The sequence below is a fragment of the Lissotriton vulgaris genome, chromosome 8 (assembly GCF_964263255.1).
Source record: "Lissotriton vulgaris chromosome 8, aLisVul1.2, whole genome shotgun sequence".
In the NCBI taxonomy this organism is placed as follows: domain Eukaryota; kingdom Metazoa; phylum Chordata; class Amphibia; order Caudata; family Salamandridae; genus Lissotriton; species Lissotriton vulgaris.
This window is the reverse complement of record NC_141696.1, coordinates 477,995,290-478,014,293: the sequence shown is the minus strand read 5'-3', so window position 1 is coordinate 478,014,293 and position 19,004 is coordinate 477,995,290. Positions and strand designations below refer to the sequence as shown.

The 19,004-nt window shown below is 46.3% G+C and overlaps 1 protein-coding gene across 2 annotated transcripts in view; it reads right to left on the bottom strand.

Moving 5' to 3' along the window:
* LOC147697203 (septin-10-like) overlaps positions 1 to 19,004 on the bottom strand; it is a 348,351-nt gene that overhangs the window by 212,181 nt on the left and 117,166 nt on the right. For both annotated transcript variants that reach the window (XM_086934272.1, XM_086934273.1), the window contains exon 4: positions 8,403 to 8,598. In XM_086934272.1, the coding sequence (XP_086790398.1) occupies positions 8,403 to 8,598 (196 nt within the window). The remainder of the gene's footprint in view (positions 1 to 8,402; positions 8,599 to 19,004) is intronic.

The following is a 19,004-nucleotide window of genomic DNA, read 5'->3' as shown; positions in this document are numbered from 1 at the left end:
CCATGTGTTCCTCCGGTTTTCTCCCTTCCCATTTCTCCGGAACGCCGACCAGGCGTACGTTGTTCCTCCGCGCCCTGCCTTCCGCATCCTCGGCCCGGTCTTCTAGGAACTCCACTCGGTTCAGCAAGTCCTGTATGTGGGTATGTGTCTGGCTGACTTGGGGTTGGAGCTCTTTCACGGTTCCCTCCAGCGTCGAGGTGCGGTCAGCAAGCTTTTTGTGGTCTTCGCGGAGATGCGTGAGGTCTATGGCCACACTGTCGATCTTAGTGGCCAGGGAGGTGCGTGTGAGTTGAATTGATTCTTCCAGTTGCTCCATGGCTGCCAGCATGATGTCGAGTTTCGCTGCCGTTTGGTCCTGGTCCGTAGTTTTGCCAGTTTTGTTCATTTCGCCTTTAGGCCTCGCACCCCCAGTGCCGGTCCGCGCCCTGGTCCCGCCAGACATCGGCGTCCGATGGGGAGTCCGCTTTCCTTGTTCCGGCCTGGTTCTGCCCGGCCTGGTCAATGGCGGGTGGGTGGATGAGGGTCGTCGGCTGCCGGTGGGGACTCGGCTGCTGGTATCGGTAGACTCTGCCTGTGTGGTGATTGCGTGGCACTCATTCGCTCCTGGGAGGGTAGACAATTGTTGGGCGCCTCGCTCCTCGGTGCTGCGTGGTATATCTGGGCGTCGCCGGGTGTACGGCGCGGTTCCACGATGTGCCCCCTGCGAGTCACGAGCCTGTTTGTGGCAAGGGGCTCAGGGTCCGTGTGGATCTATGCGGGCTATGTGCTGTGCCGGCGTGGTGACTGGCTCCGCTCGTGTGGCAGCCGCTCGGCGTCTAGCTTCGCTCGGGTCTCAGGCGGTGCAGGTCTTCGTTCCCTCAGGCCGTCGCTATTCCCACGGTGTGTGCCTGGGGTAGCGCCAGTGGGTTGCAGGCCGTACTGCGTTGTGGAGCCAGTGAGTGCTGCCTGTGACCGGGGTCCCGCGTGTCATGGTTCGCGTGGCTGCCGGTGAGTGCCGAGTTGCGTGCCCCAACCTCCACTGACCTCCAGCTCCCCAGGTGTCCGAGGCCCAGCCGCTCACCTCTCCGCACCGCTGTGCTTGTGGGTCAGTGTAGCTCCCGTCGCAGGGGAGGCGCGTCCAGGCCTAGCGGCCACTGCCAGTTCCAGGGCACTCCCGCCGATCCGCCCTAGTGCGTGCGCGGGATGTCCGGCCGTGTTAGTGCGGTCGCCTCACCCCAATTCCCCACCGTCGTGGGGGGTGGGCGGCCTCCGGTGCATTGGTGCGTGGTCCGCTGGTGTTTGGCGTCGGCCCCGTTTTTGGGCCTACCGCGTCTGCCGGATCCCCGGTGTTTCCTGGGTCCGCGCCCGGGTTGGTGGCGACTTTCGCGGCCGCGGGCGGCCGGCACCTCCCGGTGCGGTTTCGCAAGTCCGATCCGCGCCAAAAGTGGACAGGCGCCGCGTCGGATCTAGTGGGGCACTCGCCGGTGGTTTTCGGCAGTCTCAGGTCAGAACTGTCCCGGATAACAGCGCCGGGAAGGGGAACTCGGCACGGAGCTCTACCCGCAGGCGACCATTTGCTTTGCGTGCTAAGCCACGCCCCCCACGATCTCCTCATTGATGCAAGCTTCTACTCCAAACCCCAGTGCCTAGCACCCATTGAACCAAAAAACAATGCTACATGGTCAACCTTTGGCACATACTCGGAAGAAGAAATTGGCAAACTGCTCAGCACCCTGAAACCATCCAATCACCTCACGGACCCCCTTCCTGCTACCGCAGTGAAAGACTTTACCCCTTTGCTTCTCCCTCTCTGGACTAAAATTATCAACAGCTCTCTCCAACAAGGAAGCATACCTGACTCCCTCAAAGTTGGTCAGGTCACACCTCTACTAAAGAAACCTACAGCCGACCCCTCTGATCTCAACAATTACCGTCCCATTACCAATATTCCCACTCTCGCCAAACTGCTGGAAAAATGTGCACAACTACAATTGACTAAACACATTGAACAATTTAATCTCCTTAACCCTCACCAGTCAGGCTTCCGAGCAGGACACAGCACAGAAACGGCTATGACTCACATAATCGACGACGCACTCCAAATGCTAGACCAAAACGACACCTGCCTCCTCATCCTCCTTGATCTCTCTTCAGCATTCGACACCGTTAAACATGAGAATCTACTAGAACTACTAAACACAAGAATGGGTTTATCTGGAACTGTTCTCAAGTGGTTCACTTCCTTTCTTCACAACAGGTCGCAGAAATTCAAGAGCAACAACCTGATGTCCTCGCCAATACCCGTAACACTAGGCGTCCCCCAAGGATCCTCTCTTTCCCCAACTCTGTTCAACCTAGTCATGGAACCTCTCACCACTTTGCTACAAGCATCCAATGTACACTTTCACATGTACGCCGATGACACCCAACTTTATCTCAAATTACAGTCCCCCAAAGACATCTTGCTCCTGTACTCAACGATCAGATGCACCCAATCCTGGTTTGCCGACAATCATCTCAAACTCAATGCCCTGAAAACAGAGTTCCTTCTGATCTCACCTCCAGCAAAGATCTCCACCACCCAAATTTGGCTTAAACACCTAACCGCACTCAATGTCCAACCCACCATCGTGGACTCAGCAAAATCTTTAGGCGTAACACTCGACACCAATCTCAACATGCAGCAACATATCAGCAAGGCAACAAAGGGAGCGAACTTCCAGATCAATACTCTGAGGAAACTTAAACCCTTCCTCCCAGCCAAAGACTTCCAAACCGCAGTACAAGCACTTGTCATACCTCGAATTGAATATGGCAGCATCGCCCTCTGCGGACTCCCCCTAACTACAACCGCACCCCTAAGAGCTTCTCTAAATGCTGCAGCGAGACTCATCACTGGGTCAAAAAAGCACTCTCATATCACCCCTGACTTGAAATCCCTGAACTGGCTGCCTTTTGAAGCCAGAATACATCTGAAAATCACCTGCATGACACACAAGGCGGTACACCTAAACTCACCCGGCTACCTCGCTCAGAAACTGTCAATCTCTGGCGGAGCCAGAAACACTAGAGGCACCAACAATCTTCTGCTGAAACCTCGAAGATTCCGAAAGGAAAAAACATATAAGCGCTCCTTCTCAGGAATGGCGCCTAGGATCTGGAACTCACTCCCGCCAGAAACCAGGCTTATCTCCTCCACTACACTCTTTAAAAATGAAGTAAAAGCTATCCTCATGGCTAAATACACTTGAACTACTATCTCGAACACTGTTAATACTCTGCACCGATCTGTACTACATGTTTGACCCCTTTGCTTATTTGTATTTGTATTAGTTGTCCTATTACTCACATGATTGGCTTTGTAGCCACCTATTTGTACTGTTTGACCTATTGATTTATTTGTCTGATTATGCTCCTTCATGTACTATTCTTTGTAAAGCGCTCTGATATCTGCGAAGATCTTGTCTGCGCTATATAAAACTATCAAATAAATAAAATAAATAAATATTTCCCTTAGCGGTGATGACCTACTAACAGAAGGTTGGGGGCTAGGAGTTTAACCAATGAGGTTGCCTCTGGTAGCGGGTGTTTGATGCAAATGTTAGATTTAGTTAGATGATGGGTGCGTAGGTCAAATGAAACCAAGTTCTCAACTATGTCATGGCGATAAAATGTAAGTGCCATCGCATCCATAGAGGCCCCCCTTATAGGACACCTATTAGCCCCTTTGATATCGTCCCTGATGACTGACCGACAGCCTCTTACTTGTCGGAACCATTGGATGCTCTTGTTAATGGAAGAGGCCTCACTCTCGCTAGTTGAGTTAGGTGGGAGTTTTGGGAACACCGGTTAGGAATATTACCTTTCCATTGTCGGGAATCCTAGCTGTACTTTGTGTGATGTTGGGCCGTTTTTCTGCAGGAACAGGGGGAACAATCAAGGGTGAGATGACGATGTCAAAGTTAGGGCGATGTCTTGGGCCGGCTCCCTTATTTACAGGCCTACTTGTGAAAGCCGATAACTGGGGGGCCGTGTTTATTGCATGAGGCCAAGCGGTCTGCCCCCACCCTCTTTAACATGTCTAATGTTTCCCACTGGTCTCCCCTCCAAGTTCACACCTGACTGTCCCGGGCAATTCACTACCCCATGTTCCCCCACTAAGCAGGCAGGTAAACTAATCATTTTTCTTTTCATAAGATGGATCTCAAAGAGTGCCATAGACAAAGAGTCAGAGAGACTACTAACAAGAGCTTTTAGATCTTTAACTTCATGAACCCGATCCGAGATCTGGGGCTTAGAGGGTCGAGGGATAAGGCTCCGGGGCCAGACAGTGTTCCTGCAGACCTATTCAAGGAAGACATCACTATTTGGGCTCCTTTATTGAAATTTGTTTTAATGTGGCAGCTGCCCATGGTCTTTGTCATCTTGGTCACAATCGATTATAGTCCTAGTATTCAAGAATGTGGCCAAAAAGGGGTCAGTGTAACTGGGTTTTATGGATCTTTCAACAGTTTCGATCGGGTGAACCAATCAAAACTGTGGGCCCTCTTAGTTATGAGGTGGAGCCAGCTTCGGTCTCCCTTTTGGCTGATCTTCACAGGGACATGTCAGGCTCCATTAGATACTTGACTGAGGGAGCTTGCATGAAGAGTTTTCCTATTTCCCATGGTGTATAGCAGAGTTGTATTTCAGCTCCATTTTCGTTTACCATTTACATAAATGACTTGGAATTGGTTTTGATGGAGGTCCAGGGTGATCCCGCCAAGGTGGGTTCGAGGGCAATTCCAGTACTTTTATATGCACGTAATACTGTCCTTATGTCAGGGGTCGCTTTAAGTCTCCAATGTCTTTTGCATGCTTGCATCTCCCTCCATCGAGGGTTAGGATTTGTCGGTTAGTTGTGCCAAATCACTTACGATGAGGTTAGGGGTCAAGCCTGTTGAAGTGAGGAGTCATGTTTGGTAGAAAGTCAAAATTGCCCAGGTGGGATCCTTTAATTACGTGGGTGTTTTATTTGATGACAAATCCTACTGGGCCCCCTCTGTAAATTCAACAACGTTAACTCTGGCTAGGTTGCCTGGGGCTGTGATGGATTTCAATCTGCGAGTAGGTAAGAAACCTGTGAAAGCCCGGATTAAGGTTTAAAAGACCATGTGTGTGTCAGCGGCTAGTTACGGTAATGACCTTTGAGCCTATCAGGACTGTGACCCAATTCAGCAGGAGGAGAACAAATTCCTCAAGAGGCTCTTCCACATTTGCGGTACATGAGAAGCTGGGCATTTGTTAGATCTCTTACCGGCTCAAACTTAAGACTCTACTGTGCTGGCTTTTCAATTGGCTTAAGAAAGAACCTATTTTAAATAGGCTGACTATTCAGGGTGTCTTTCTGTTGATAATCATAAAACAATTTCTTTTTTTAACAGAAAACTTTATTGAAAAGAAAACAGAGTCATTAAATCAGTCACATGTAGAATGGTACAATAGAATAAAGGTACAAAATGAATATACTGGTACATCAGTGTGCAGTTCGAGATAAGGGTCCAGCTCTATCCATGGCTAATTCCAACGTTGGAGATTCACATAATTCGTCACGGTATTTGTTCCAATGTCCCCACTTCTTATCCCACTTTGCAGGGCAACCTCCGAGTTTGTACTTTTTTTTTCGGCGAGCATACAGCGGTCCATCTCTGCCATCCAACCCACCACTAGTGGCTTTTCAACAGAGCCCCATTTCATAGCTATTGAGCATTTAATAAGCAGGAAACCCAGCGCCGCCCATTGTAATTCAAGTTCATTCAAGTCCATGGCTCCCCATATATTAAGAACACATTCCCTCGGAGACAGCGGGACTGGCTTCCCCAGGGAGCCTCTCATCTTTCTGTATTACCGAACAGTCCCACAGGACATGATAGAAGATACCAGACAGGCCGCAGCCCCTCAGACACAGGTCGTCAGGCCGACTGCCGATTCTAGCCAATAATGTAGCAGACATGTAGGCCCCGTGTAGCACCTTCAATTGAATCAGTCGGAACCTATGATTGATTGCAGACTCTCTAGGGGACATTAGGGCCGCCCACCAGTCCTCGTCTTCCAAGGGACCTAAATCTGCCTGCCATTTGTCTCGCAGGGACTGAAAAGTATCAGGGAGGTTGTTACACAGTTTACGATAGGTGTAGGAGATGGCTTTGGAGGGGAGAGGTTTTGAAAGCAGTCTGTCCTCTAAGGGGGCTGTCTCAGGTATGGAAGAGAGGTCGGGGATAGCAGTGAGGACAGCATGTCTAATTTGGATGTAACGGAACAATTCTTTTTGTGCGAGGGAGTACTTAGTTCCGAGTTCCTCAAATGTCAGTAGCTTGCCTTTGTGTATTAGGTCTCCCACCGTTGAGATTCCTATTGTGTCCCACCGGTCGAATTCCAAAAGGAAGCAAAGGGAGCCGAGCTGTTGCGACAACCACAAAGGCGTCGCTTTGGTAATTTTGTCTGACTAGCCCAGACATCGGTTGGCCCTATGCCAGATTGCGACTGTTTGCGCCATGGGTCCCACGTATTTGTTAGACTGGTTTGCTGTAGAGGGCTCCTAGGTATCCCTCCCGCCCCGTCTGGCATCTGTCTAGGTGGAAGGCCGGAATCAGGGGTGACCCATGGATCCAGTGGTTGGTGGCCACTAGCTGTGATGACCAATGATAAAGACGCAGGTTAGGCAAGGCAATGCCCCCATCATACCAACTTTGGGTGAGCTTTTGGAGGGCGATGCGGGCCGCCCCGCCATCCCACAGCAAAAGTCGTAAGTCACTTTCCACAGCATTAAAGTAGGTGTCAGGAATCGGGAAAGGACAGTTCTGCAGGGCATACAAGAAGCGCGGGAGCGCCAACATTTTAAATAAATAAAAAATTTCTTGTCTGAATTATATAAAGTCTGCTTTTATTTCTTTGGGTCGCTCTAGTTTGTTCAAGCACTCAAAAGGTAACACCAAACAAAATATTCAATGGGTTAAACATCACTTCCTTATGCAGCTATCTGTCAATTGTGAAAAACTAGAATCTGACAAAACATCAGTGAAGGCTTATTTATGGACACAGACAATCTGTTCCATGGCTCCATATTTAATCTGGGTGAACAACATCGATCATCATAACCTGCTCTCCAGACCCAGGATCAATGCATTTTTGCCAATGGTTTGTGTCCCTAAAGGTTGGGTTGCAGTCGACAGTCTATGGTCGTGCGGATGGGATGGCTCTCCTGAGCAGACTATGCTGCTTGTTGTCATGTTTTGTGGTCATTACAATGTACAGAGCAAAAAAAATACCTGACCCCAGTCTGAAGGAGGGTAAATTTCGCCAAGTGAGGCCGGCTATGGAAGATATTTACACATGTTTGTATAGGGCACTTCTTAAGCTGTGTGGTAAAGATACATGGTGCTCGGCAGTGATACAGGGCCCTTTTTAAGAACTGTGCCCTAGTTCGTATGTAGTTAGATGAAGTTTTTTATTTATTATAAAATGGCAGTTGGACGTTTTTATGTTTTTTATATAATTAATCAGGATTTTGTGATTAATATATTGATTTTGTATGAATGTTAAGTTGTATATATTTTATGGTTAAGCATGCAAATAAAGAAATGTATCTATCTAATCTCAAACTCTTCTGAAAAATAAAATTCTTATGCAGAACTATCATTTTGTCACACTACAGTTAGACCACATCTCCAATCCTCACACACGAAACTCAACACCTGCCATGTAGCGCAAATAACTCATCCTACCATCGGTGCACATCAAAAGAGAGCCGGGGAGGCATTATGAAGCAGAGCACTTAGCATCCTCATTAGGTCCATGAATCCCTGTTTAATTTCTACAGCATAAAGCAACTTAAATGCACAAACAAAATGAGTGTCACATGCTCAGTTCGTACCATTAGCCCTGATACTAGTAAAACGCCTATTACTAATGAACGAGAAACCTATAAGTGCGCTGAACTTTGCACCATGGTAAAACAGTGTGCTAAAGTCACTGAGAGCTTAGAATTTCTTCAAGAGGCAGAGAGGGATGACTGAGGGTGACTGATATGTTCCAGTTTCTTAGCTTCTATTAACTGGACTTCATATCAATTCTACCACTAAGACAAATGATGCTATTGGAAATTAGTAATACAACACAGAGACATAAAAAATCATCTGCGAAGAATAGGGCATAGGAGCGAGTATACAATTCTTCATGGGTTCCATACAATGCCATTTAAAATTAAACTATAGAAATGCCCTACAGTGAATGGGAGGTACTACTGTAAAATTAATTCAGGAAACAATTGCAGGAGTTGAGTAATGAACACACAAATGAAAAAGCATACTATCTTAAGTAATTATTTTTATTTCAAACATTTTGATAACACTTGTATCACATGCTTTAAAAAGAGAGGTACTAACCTGTCTTCCTTGTTTATCTGGTCACCAAATCCTACTGTACTTACAATGGTTAATTTCAAACGCACGCTACTTTCCTGGAGCTCATAAGTCTGCCCTTTAAGCTTTACAGAAGGTTCGCAATGAGATGACTCGTCATCCTCAAAGTTTGTATTAAATAAAGTGTCTATGAGCGTTGACTTTCCAATACCCGTCTCTCCTGTAATTACAAACAAATGAATGCATTAAAAAACAAATAGTACATGAAACAAAAACTGTAAAAAGAACTCAACTTGTAGTACGCAGCTGAATGAAGGGTACCTTTCTTTTGTGTTTAAACATAAACCTCCTTTCAATAACACAACTTTACAGCACCTTTCAGGAAAGTAATTGTTAGAAATGGGATTTCTGATAGGCTAAGACTTGCACCAAAGCCAGGCAGAAACCATCACTCTAGTCAGGGCAAGGGAGTTACACGCCAAAGATAACCCCTGCTCTCCCCCTTGGTAGCTTGGCACGAGCACTCACACAGCAGCAACACACTAGGCACACCACAAAAGGAACTCCCCCCCCAAGGTTATATCAAAAATAGCCTTTGTATTATAAAAACACATTAGAATATAATCACAGATATACATACACTTTGCCAACTGGCACCAGATCACAATATACACAGCAGCGCCAATCGGGTCGCTGCCAGAACCATCACAAACATAACCAGTAAATGCAATCAATTAGTAATAACAGCCAGTCGCTACTGGTAGAAGAAATGAACTGAGCATCATCACCTTAACATATATCCCATTAGCATGAACACGTTAGCGCAGGCATATCCATAGCATATCATAACATGACCTTGGGCATGCGACACCTTAGCATGAGGCCTAAAAACGTAATCAGACATGAACCTAGAACATCACAGCATGGTATTAGGCATCATCATTAGCCAGGTACCACACCAGGAATGAACATATTAGGCCCGGACCCAGGACTGACCACCGGGCCTTTCACATGGGCCCTCAATGCCCTATGTCCAGAAATGTTAGGACTTCTCCAGGACTATCCCATTAGCCCTCTGGCTGCAAATGCAACAATCAACAGTGTGCAGTCGCACCAGCCTGAACATAGCAGCTGCCCACTACTTGCTGGGCAGCTGTGGACAAAACTTGGAAGCACTGGCACCTCAGTGCCCTCTGGACCTCCACTGGGGCTTTCTAACAGATGTGGCCAAGATGTTGCAGCTGCCCCCTCCCTCGTGGGGCAGTTGGAAGCACCAACTAACAGAAAAAGGCACCAAAAATAAAACGTACCCCCAAACGTTGCAGCTGCCCGCTCTCTCTCGCAGGGCAGCTGTGGCGATATCAGCCCGGGGAACCGCTGTACCTTTGGAGCCCCACTCCGGGACTCCTAACTGCCAATAGGAAGATGCCCCGTAGTAACTGTCCGCTATCCTGCAGGGCAGCTGAAGCAATGGCACCAACTTGGCACGACGGTACTGTGGAATTACTCAAAGCAGCTGCCCACTATAATCCGGGGCAGCTGATACTGCAGGAGAATAGAGCTGCACTACTCCCACCTCTCCCACGGTCTCTCACCTGGGAAGGGGATGCTTTCCTCGTGGCCGGGACACGGCCCGCCTCTCCGCTTCCTTCGCTGGGGGAGAACGGGGTCTCCTTACTTCGCCCGGGCTCCCTCTCCAGCCTCAGGGTGGAGCCCGCCAAGCTCAGATGCTTGGGACCGCACACGGGGCTCCCTCCGGTACACGGGGGCCCCCCTTCCTCAGCCCAGGTTTCCTCTTCAACCGAGCTGCAACTTCCGCCCAGGGCGTGAGGCTCCACCCCCAAACAGGCAGCTCGTGCCTGGCTTCTGTGTTGCCGCGGGCAGCGCAGCAGCCCTCAGCAGTCTTGGCGATTTCTTTTCTTCTTCTGCTGGGCTATACGGGGCAGGCTCCCATTTTAAGTGAAGACACTTGCGGGGTGGGTACCCGCTAAGTGTATTTTAAACCATAAAGTCAAAGATGCGGGGTGGGCACCCGCTAAAGGTGACGAAAATGCATGGTGGGCACCCGCGAATTGAAAGTGGCAAAATGTAGCATAAACGCGAGGTGGGCACCTGCTTGGCACACACAAATGCAGGATGGGCTCCCGCTTCAATAAGGAGCTCAGGGGGAATCCCACTCACCGGGATTCCCTCGCAGCCTTGCGCTGTAATGTAATGTAATGTAAAGCACATTTCTATAGCGCTCCTATCACTCCAGGGAGTATCTTGGCGCTTAACCAACCCAGATGGACGGGTAGGGGGCAAGATGATGAGTGACCTATTGCATCACACTACTAGATCAAGGCTCTGCAGGCGACATCGGTTAAAGAAAAGACCCAAGTTTTTAATGCTTTCCTGAAGTGGGTCTCCTGGGATAATGCTCTTAGGGAGGGTGGTAACTGATTCCAGGCCTTAGCGCCCAGAAAGAAGAGGGATCTGCCACCTCTTGTAGTCAGCTTGAAGCGAGGGATAGTAAGCAAGTTCTGGCTAGCAGATCTCAGACAGCGGGTGGGGTGATATTTCTTAAACCCGTTGCAGAGGTATTTAGGTCCTTGCTGTTGGAACGCCCTGAACGTGATGACAAGTATCTTAAATAAGACCCTTTTACTAATAGGCAGCCAATGTAGCGCCTTCAGGGCCGCTGAGGCTGAGGATCTACGTGGCCAGCGTAGTACTAGGCGCGCAGCGGCGTGTTGGACCATCTGCAATCGGTGCAGGACTGATTTGTTAGCTCCAGCATACAGGCCGTTGCAGTAGTCCAACCTGGAGTTAATTAAAGCCACAGCCACCGTTTTTCTGGCTGGCAGCGGGAGGAGATCGAAGAATTTCCTCAGTGCCTTTATAATCTGAAAGCAGGTCCCAGCTATAGTTACTGCTTGATTTTTAAAAGACAGTTGGTCGTCGAACTTGATACCCAAGTTCCGAGCTGATGTGATGGTGTTGGGAGGTGCTTCTGCTTCAGCAGGCCAACACCTCTTTGGGGAGAACAGATTGTGTTTCCCAAACGGCATGATCTCTGTCTTCCCGGCATTACATTTCAAATGGTTGTTAGTCATCCAGTTGAATGTCGCTGTTAGGCATTCCTTTAGATTTTCTTCAGCGCCTTGCCTGTCCCTGTCCAGCACCAGGATTAGCTGGGTGTCGTCAGCATAAGAAATTGTACTGATCTTAAAAGATGCAATCAGTTCCATAAGTGGGACCATGTACAGATTAAAAAGTACAGGGCTTAAACTAGAGCCCTGTGGTACCCCAGAGCTGACGACCTTTGCTTCCGACTGGAAAGGGCCCAGCACAGTGACCTGATGTCTGTTGCTGAGGAAATTCCTAAGCCATACCAGGGCTTGTCCCCCTACCCCTGCGGCAGCCAGCCGGTTCACTAAGATATGGTGTGAAACCGTATCGAAGGCTGCCGACAGGTCAAGTAGGATTAGGACGGCCTATTGTTAGGTGGGGGCTCGTCATCAGACACCACAGGAGGGGGCGGAGCCAGCATTCACTAGGGGAGGCACACTCCTATTCAAGGGCCAGGAACTTCTCCTTCCACTACTCAAAATGTAGATGTCCCATTCAGCCTAGCGCCAACACATCCTGCCCCTCCTGGAGCCACCCACACGTCACCAGCCCCTGTCACTCAAAAGCCAGACATGCAATTCACTTCAGGCAGGCAGACACATAGCACACAGAAATGCCAACTTCTAAAAGTGGCATTTCTAAAATAACCACAATAAATCTGTGCACACCACTGCGCAGCATTTATTAATACCATTTCACACATACCAGACTTGACCAAGCTGCACCTCTCATATCAGGATTTACCAATGACCCACATCCATCAGGGAATCCCCCATGCATTCCTATGGGAGGGCAGGCCAATCTCACTACATGTAACCCAAAGCGCACGCACTTTACACTGGACAGCAGTGATAAAGTGCCTAGAGGCCTAAAACCACTAACACTACACAGGAAAAGGCTAGGAGACAGGCAAAACGTTTAGGAGTTAACCCGCCAAAAGGGCCAAGTCCAATAGTAAGCTTAATTCTAAATTTGTCATAATAAAGTCAACATGTCAGAATTACTTGGGAATAAGGAGAAATGGTACAGCTACTAAGAGCAGTTGTCATGTCCAGTGGGGTGCAATGAATGTTAATTCAACCAGAGTTGACCATAACAACTGTGGCAGGACTAACAGAGAAATATTATTGGATCTATAACCAGACCAGACCAGATTGCAACACTGAGCATCATCATTGAGGAGTCGATGGAATGGATTCCTTTCGCTGTGTCTACTTCATTGATTAGGGTAGGCATTCAACAGAGAGGCCCTTTAAAAACACCTCTGCCGCTACAGTATGCCAGATAAACTAGTAATAATCTTCAGGAATTTTTACAAGGGAATGACCTGCAAGAGAGTCCATGGAGGACAACTAATTTCCAAGTGAGGAGCAGTCTACCAGGGTTGCTTGTTCTTGCATTTTCTCTTCCTGCCATAGACTGGATCATAAAGACATCCATAGCAAGAAGAAATGGGATCCAGTGGACAGCTTTGATGCAGCTCGAAGACCTGGACTGTGCAGAAGACCTGGCCCTACTCTCCTATACTGACTGCAGATGCAAGATAAGACTGACAATGTGGCAGCCACATCAGCACAACTTGGCCCTAACATACACAGGGGAGCCATCAAGACCCTAAAGGCTAACATGGCCAGCACAACTGCATTCACTCTTGCAGGAGATCCGCTGGAAGAGGTTGAGACCTTCAGCTACCTGGGCAGTGTCACGGACGCACGGACGCCAACGTTAAGGCAAAAATCAGAAAAGCAAGGGTTGCCTTCATTCGGCTAAAGAAGATGAGGAGCTCCAAGGATCTAATGCTGCAAACCAAGATCAGGCTTTTTTAAAACAAACATGTATGGAGGAGAAACCTGGAAAGACAGTGACCACCATCAACAAATTCCAGACCTTCATCAACACTTATCTGAGGAAAATCCTCCAAAACCACTGCCCAAACACCGTCAGCAACAACAACTAATGGCAGCTGACTTTCCAACTCGCTTCTCATGAAGACATTGGGGCTGGATAGGTCTCCCCCCTCCGCAAGCCCACATCAAACACCACCAAGCAAGCCCTGACCTGGAACTCTTACAAGAAAATGAAAAGAGGCACCTGGCACCGAGGTCTCAAGGATGGCTGAGAGTTCCCTCTGGTGCCCCATACTTCAGGAGGGATAGTAGGGAAAAGTAAGTAAGCATCTGATAGACTTAATAACTTGGAATATGTGGAGGTGCTCTGTGCTATAGAAACAACCTTTGTGGCTTTAAAGTGTCAGCCCAAGTCTTATGTGTTCTTAAAATCCTTAGCTGGTTATGAACTAGGTGTTTGGAATTATGGTCCATGTCAAACCAATTTATGTGACAAGGCTTAGATGGTTATGCAGCATATTATGCAATATAGACAAATACGCAGCATATGAAATGAGCGTTGGTATCTTTCATAAATTTACATGGTTGAGTTGTTCCCCATCGACTGGGAATCGCTGGCACTTGTAAAGTTGCACTAAGCAGTATCAACTCATTTGAAAGAACTCAAAGTTCAGTTAATGAGATGGAAGTGCTGAGCTCCCTACTTCCACCACAGCTCAAACTTCACAGCACATATGTGAAGATAACAAGCATTTAGTGAATCTCAGACCAGGGAAAAGGGAGGGTAGTGTGTGAATCCATGAAGCTTAAAAAGCTCAAGAAATTAGGTTACTGGTAAGGACCTCATTGCTGCTTCAGCATTGGATCTTTCATAGTTTCACATGCTTGAAACATAATAGCAAAAAGGAAGCAGGATCGCCTTCATTTAAAAAAAAAAAGGCTGACTCTTGCCCCACTGAAGACTCTACTGCTAAATGTAAATCAAGTCAGTAGAGTTTGGTGAACGTGTATAATGGGTGGTGCTCCTGCATGGAGTGCAGCTGTTGCCAACATGCTCTTGTGGACTGCACCCTTATTGTTTTGAAGCAGGTGTCTAGCTTTACTGTTGTAGAAAGTGAGGCATGCCAACAGCCAGTGGGCAATGCCCTGCTACGTAAGAGGGCAAACCCTACCAGGATGGCAGAAAAACCAAACTGACCAAACAAATGATGGTCTATATGTATGAACACATTTTCCCACAGACACCAAATGGGTAAAACCCTTTGATACATCTGGCCCTATGTCCCTTGTTTTGTCCATCTAAAAGTTGATGCACCTGCGTACATCCAATAAATGTAAAACTCTTACCACTGATGAAGTGGGCTTTGAATAGAAAGAGCAAAGGGTGGCTGGCTTGTTCACATGATGGCCAAAGGAACTTTGGGGATTATAATAAGGTTGGTGTACAAGGGGACTTTATACTTTGTGAAATGAATGTATTATTCTTTATCATGAAGAATTGGCGTTCTCCTACTCTCCATTAGCAACATCATTTACCATGAGAGGTGTTTCATGATGGATCACTTAAACAGTGGCAGGATCAGCTGACTGAGAATCGTTTTTCACTCTCACAGCTGCTGACGATATCGAACTGAAGAAAAAGCCGAAAAATAGGCCTTCCCAAACTGCTTGACTATTCAGAGGGAAAATGATGATGGAATCCCCTGTTCTTATCAAAGTTAATACTGAAACCAGATGAACTCTTTGTAAGATTGCAATGAAATGAAAGGAATTCCTTTGCCACCTCACAAAGAATTTCCACTTCATGTTTTAACACCTTGGGTGCTCATGACGAGCTCAGCTCGTCATGAGGCACAGTGGCGCTGTGCTCATGATGCGCTGAGCTCGTCATGACCGCCGCCGCGCTCCCACGCGGGGATAATTCCTCTGCTGTGCTGAGTATTCCATGTAAACGGGCGTGGTCATGACGAGCTCAGCTTGTCATGAGTACAGCGCCATCGTGGAGCTTGATGAGTCAAGCTTGTCACAAGCACCGCGGCGCCCCGCCTCCCCCCGCACAGCGGGGGAATTAGTCCCCGCAGCAAAGGGGTTACTTTTTTTGTCTTTAGTGAATGTGCCAGTGTCAGAATTTTAAGATGGCAACATTTTATGTTGTCAGGCCTGCGAAACTGCTTTTCCAGATTAGTGTTGCAGCACGGAAAAGAACAAACTGACATCTGCGTGCCGGAGGGGATTTATAGCACTCCGCTGATGTCACAACTGGAGTCAACGTCAATACAGTGTCATATGAAGCCGTCCTCCGGCACGCAGAGGTACTGCTGAAAAAAGTCCGGCACCTGGAGAGAATTCAAAACTTAAGTAATCTGTGGCTAGACGTCTCGATCAGATTCATCTATCCTGTCTGTGGACTGGGAGTATGACAATATTAAGCTAAGTGTCCTGAATAAACAGGCAGGTAAGTCATTCTTCCTGCAGCAACACACAGACCTCTTGCAAGATGACAATTCTAAAGGACTAATTTTCTATAACCTTGTAGAGTTCTTGAAGGTCCGGAATAGGTTCCCATTCTCTACTTTTCTTCATGATCAGGAACTCAGAGACTTTGGTACCTTTTCGATTGCTCATTTGAGAAGATTCACACCAGAAGATTTCACATATGTATACGGCGTTCCTTCCTGTGTGGGTGGTTAGTAGTTTCAGCCTGAACCCCAGTGTGTGCCTTTGCTGCAATATCTGGAGTAGAAAGTGAGGTTTGGTTTTACCTTTTTTAGATGTGGATGCATGCGCATCACTGGCAAACTCCAGCTGAGTGAGCACCTCATGCTTTTGTTTTTGAGATGATTTCTTGGAAGTCAGGAGAAACTCTTTCCGTGGATTTATCCCCAGACACAAGGTTATCCCATTTAGAGGTAAGCATTTCCAATTTTTCTGGAACACGTAAGGCCAACCTCCTCTCCCTATTCTTTAGGGTCTTGCCGGAACAGTTTTGCAAATGTCATGGCAAGATATTTATGGGGAGGGTAAATACAAATAAATGCATTGATTGTGCTGACCATCTGCACAATTGGAAAATAAAAGCCCTAAAACGAACTATTGGTTGGCTAGATCTGAATGTAGGTTTGGCTGAGGTCCTGTGTACACCAATGGGGCTGCAAAATCTAGTCAAAGTAAGGTTTGAAATCATAAAGAGCAGAGCTTTTTTAGGGACTATCTCACACAGAACTTGCAGGAGAAATCTAAGCTAAAATAGGATCTAGTGGGAGGAAAGAGCTCAGCATTTCCACCTCATTGGCTGAAGTATGGGCTACTTCAAATGAGGTGGATGTGCTACTAAACAAGCACTGCTGTTGGGCGTATAGCAATGTTAATTCCATTTATAGCTATTTTAAAAGGATCAGGGATTTCGAGCCTTTGACAGAGAGAGCTTGATGCACGTTAACCAATGAAAGCTCAAATGCAGGAAATTTTTAGCTAATATTAATTGGGTGATATTTCATTTTAGCACATACAAATATACACAGTTGTTGAGTGCTTTAAAATGTCAGAGGTTTCACAAAAGGAAAACTACACGAAGCAGATGTTCTTTACCAGAATTAATAATGTGGTTGTTCATGGAAAGCAAAGGAACACCAGTTTGTAATCAATGCCCTCTTTACGTTTTAGAGTTAACCAGTTATGTCATAATTACAAGTTGTAGATAACTCCGGTCCGAATTACCATTTCCTGCTGGATTTCCCATCCATTCAAAGAACAATTACAAGTTTTGGCCCCGGAATGGGGAATAAAATGCTGGGCTCTCAAGTCAAGTCAATAAGTCTTTATTGCGACACAAGTCATAAAAGACATTACAACAAAATAACAATCAATTAAAATATAGAACACTTCATACTTATTACATCCAGAAGTCCTAACGATCAGTAAAAAACATAGATTAGCTATTTGATCATACTTTAAACAGGGTGGTCTAGACAGAATTATTATAAAATAATAAATATAGTGTATCTTAAAAGGTTGAGTAAGCCATTTAAAATTGTTATAAAGTTAAAAAACTAATAATTTCGTTAGAAAAGGGCGGGATAGGACGCTACAGTCTATTTTTGCTTTATTTTGTCTCTTCGTATGGCCCACATCCATTTTAAAAACTTTGCAAGTGCAATAACCATGCTATCGGAACAGTCAGTTCTTACAATCCTGAGTGCCTCAGTACCACTGTGGATACCTTTTTGTATACATATAGGTTTAATCCATTTATGACGTGGAGCTTTATAAGCTGGACATATGAGCAGTACATGTGCTGAAGTTTCTGAGTGGGCTGTACAGAACGGACACTGATGGTGATCTTTACTACTTGACCATTTACTTGTAAATGTGTTAATATGGAGAGTTCCTACCCTACATTGGTGAAATAGCTTTCTGTCATTAGGGATAGTGATGAGGTCCCAATATCGCTCATATTCAGGGATATGTTTGAGTTCCAGAAAAGCCCTGGTTAATGATGCATCAGTGTTTGATTGAAATTCCCTTTGGGTAATGTTAGTCCAATACATCTCTTTAAGAGCCTTTCGTGATGGAAAGGTATTTTCTGTTGGATTATCCCAAAGTTGCTCCATTCCCAGGGCTTTATATTGCGACTTGACCTGTTTAAACCATGGTATTTTACCCCCTGTGTCCATGTTTCTGGTTTCAAGAAGTGCCGAAGCATAATGTGTTAGTTCGGGCGTGGCACAAATCCTACTCCAATAAGCCATTGGACGAAAACTCGCTATGTCCTTAATTTTCTGACATCCCAAATCCATATACAAGGGTATTAATGGTGTTGATTTGGGAAGTTTGGTTATGCACCGCAAAAATTTAGCTGAATTAATAATGTGGTTGTTCATGGAAAGCAAAAGGAACACCACTTTGTAATCACTGCCCTCTTTATGTTTTAGAGTTAACCAGTTATGTCCTAATTACAAGTTCTAGATAACTCCGGTCCGAATTACCATTTCCTGCTGCTTTTCCCATCCATTCAAAGAACAATTACAAGTTTTGGCCCCTGAATGGGGAATAAAATGCTGGGCTCTCAATAACTGGACGCTTTGCTGCAAGTTCAGTACTGAATCCAGGCTAATATCACCACAAAACCTAGTCTTGCTTGTGTTAAAATGCCATGGTTATGCAGTATTCATCCAGTGGAACATCAACAGCTATGAAAAGACGGTAGTATAGTTTATATAAATACTTCAATTTTCTATGAGAAACATTAACATTGGTGACATAACATACAATTTTTGGTGTCACACATTAACAGACATGCACATATCTGGGGTGTGCAACCCTCTTGACTAACCTACTTTCATAACTATCCTTTTGAGAGAAAGTGACTATGTATAGAATGGGAAACAAAACATTATCACAACAAAGAAGGGGTCGCTCTGTGTACCTGTACATTATAAAGAGACAGCTCCACTTCCCATAGTGTATTTAAAAATATATATATAATTATTGTATATTACCTACTGGGGGTCGCCAATAGGTATATATAGTTAGGGCCTAGTTACCATAGGAAATCCCCAACATTCTATTGGGAATAACTTTGGCCCCAAAGTAGGAATCTGCGTGTAATTTTCCTTAAAATTGCTTCGCTCCGCTCCTTCCCTGAAAGTTTCGGGGGAATTCGTCAAAC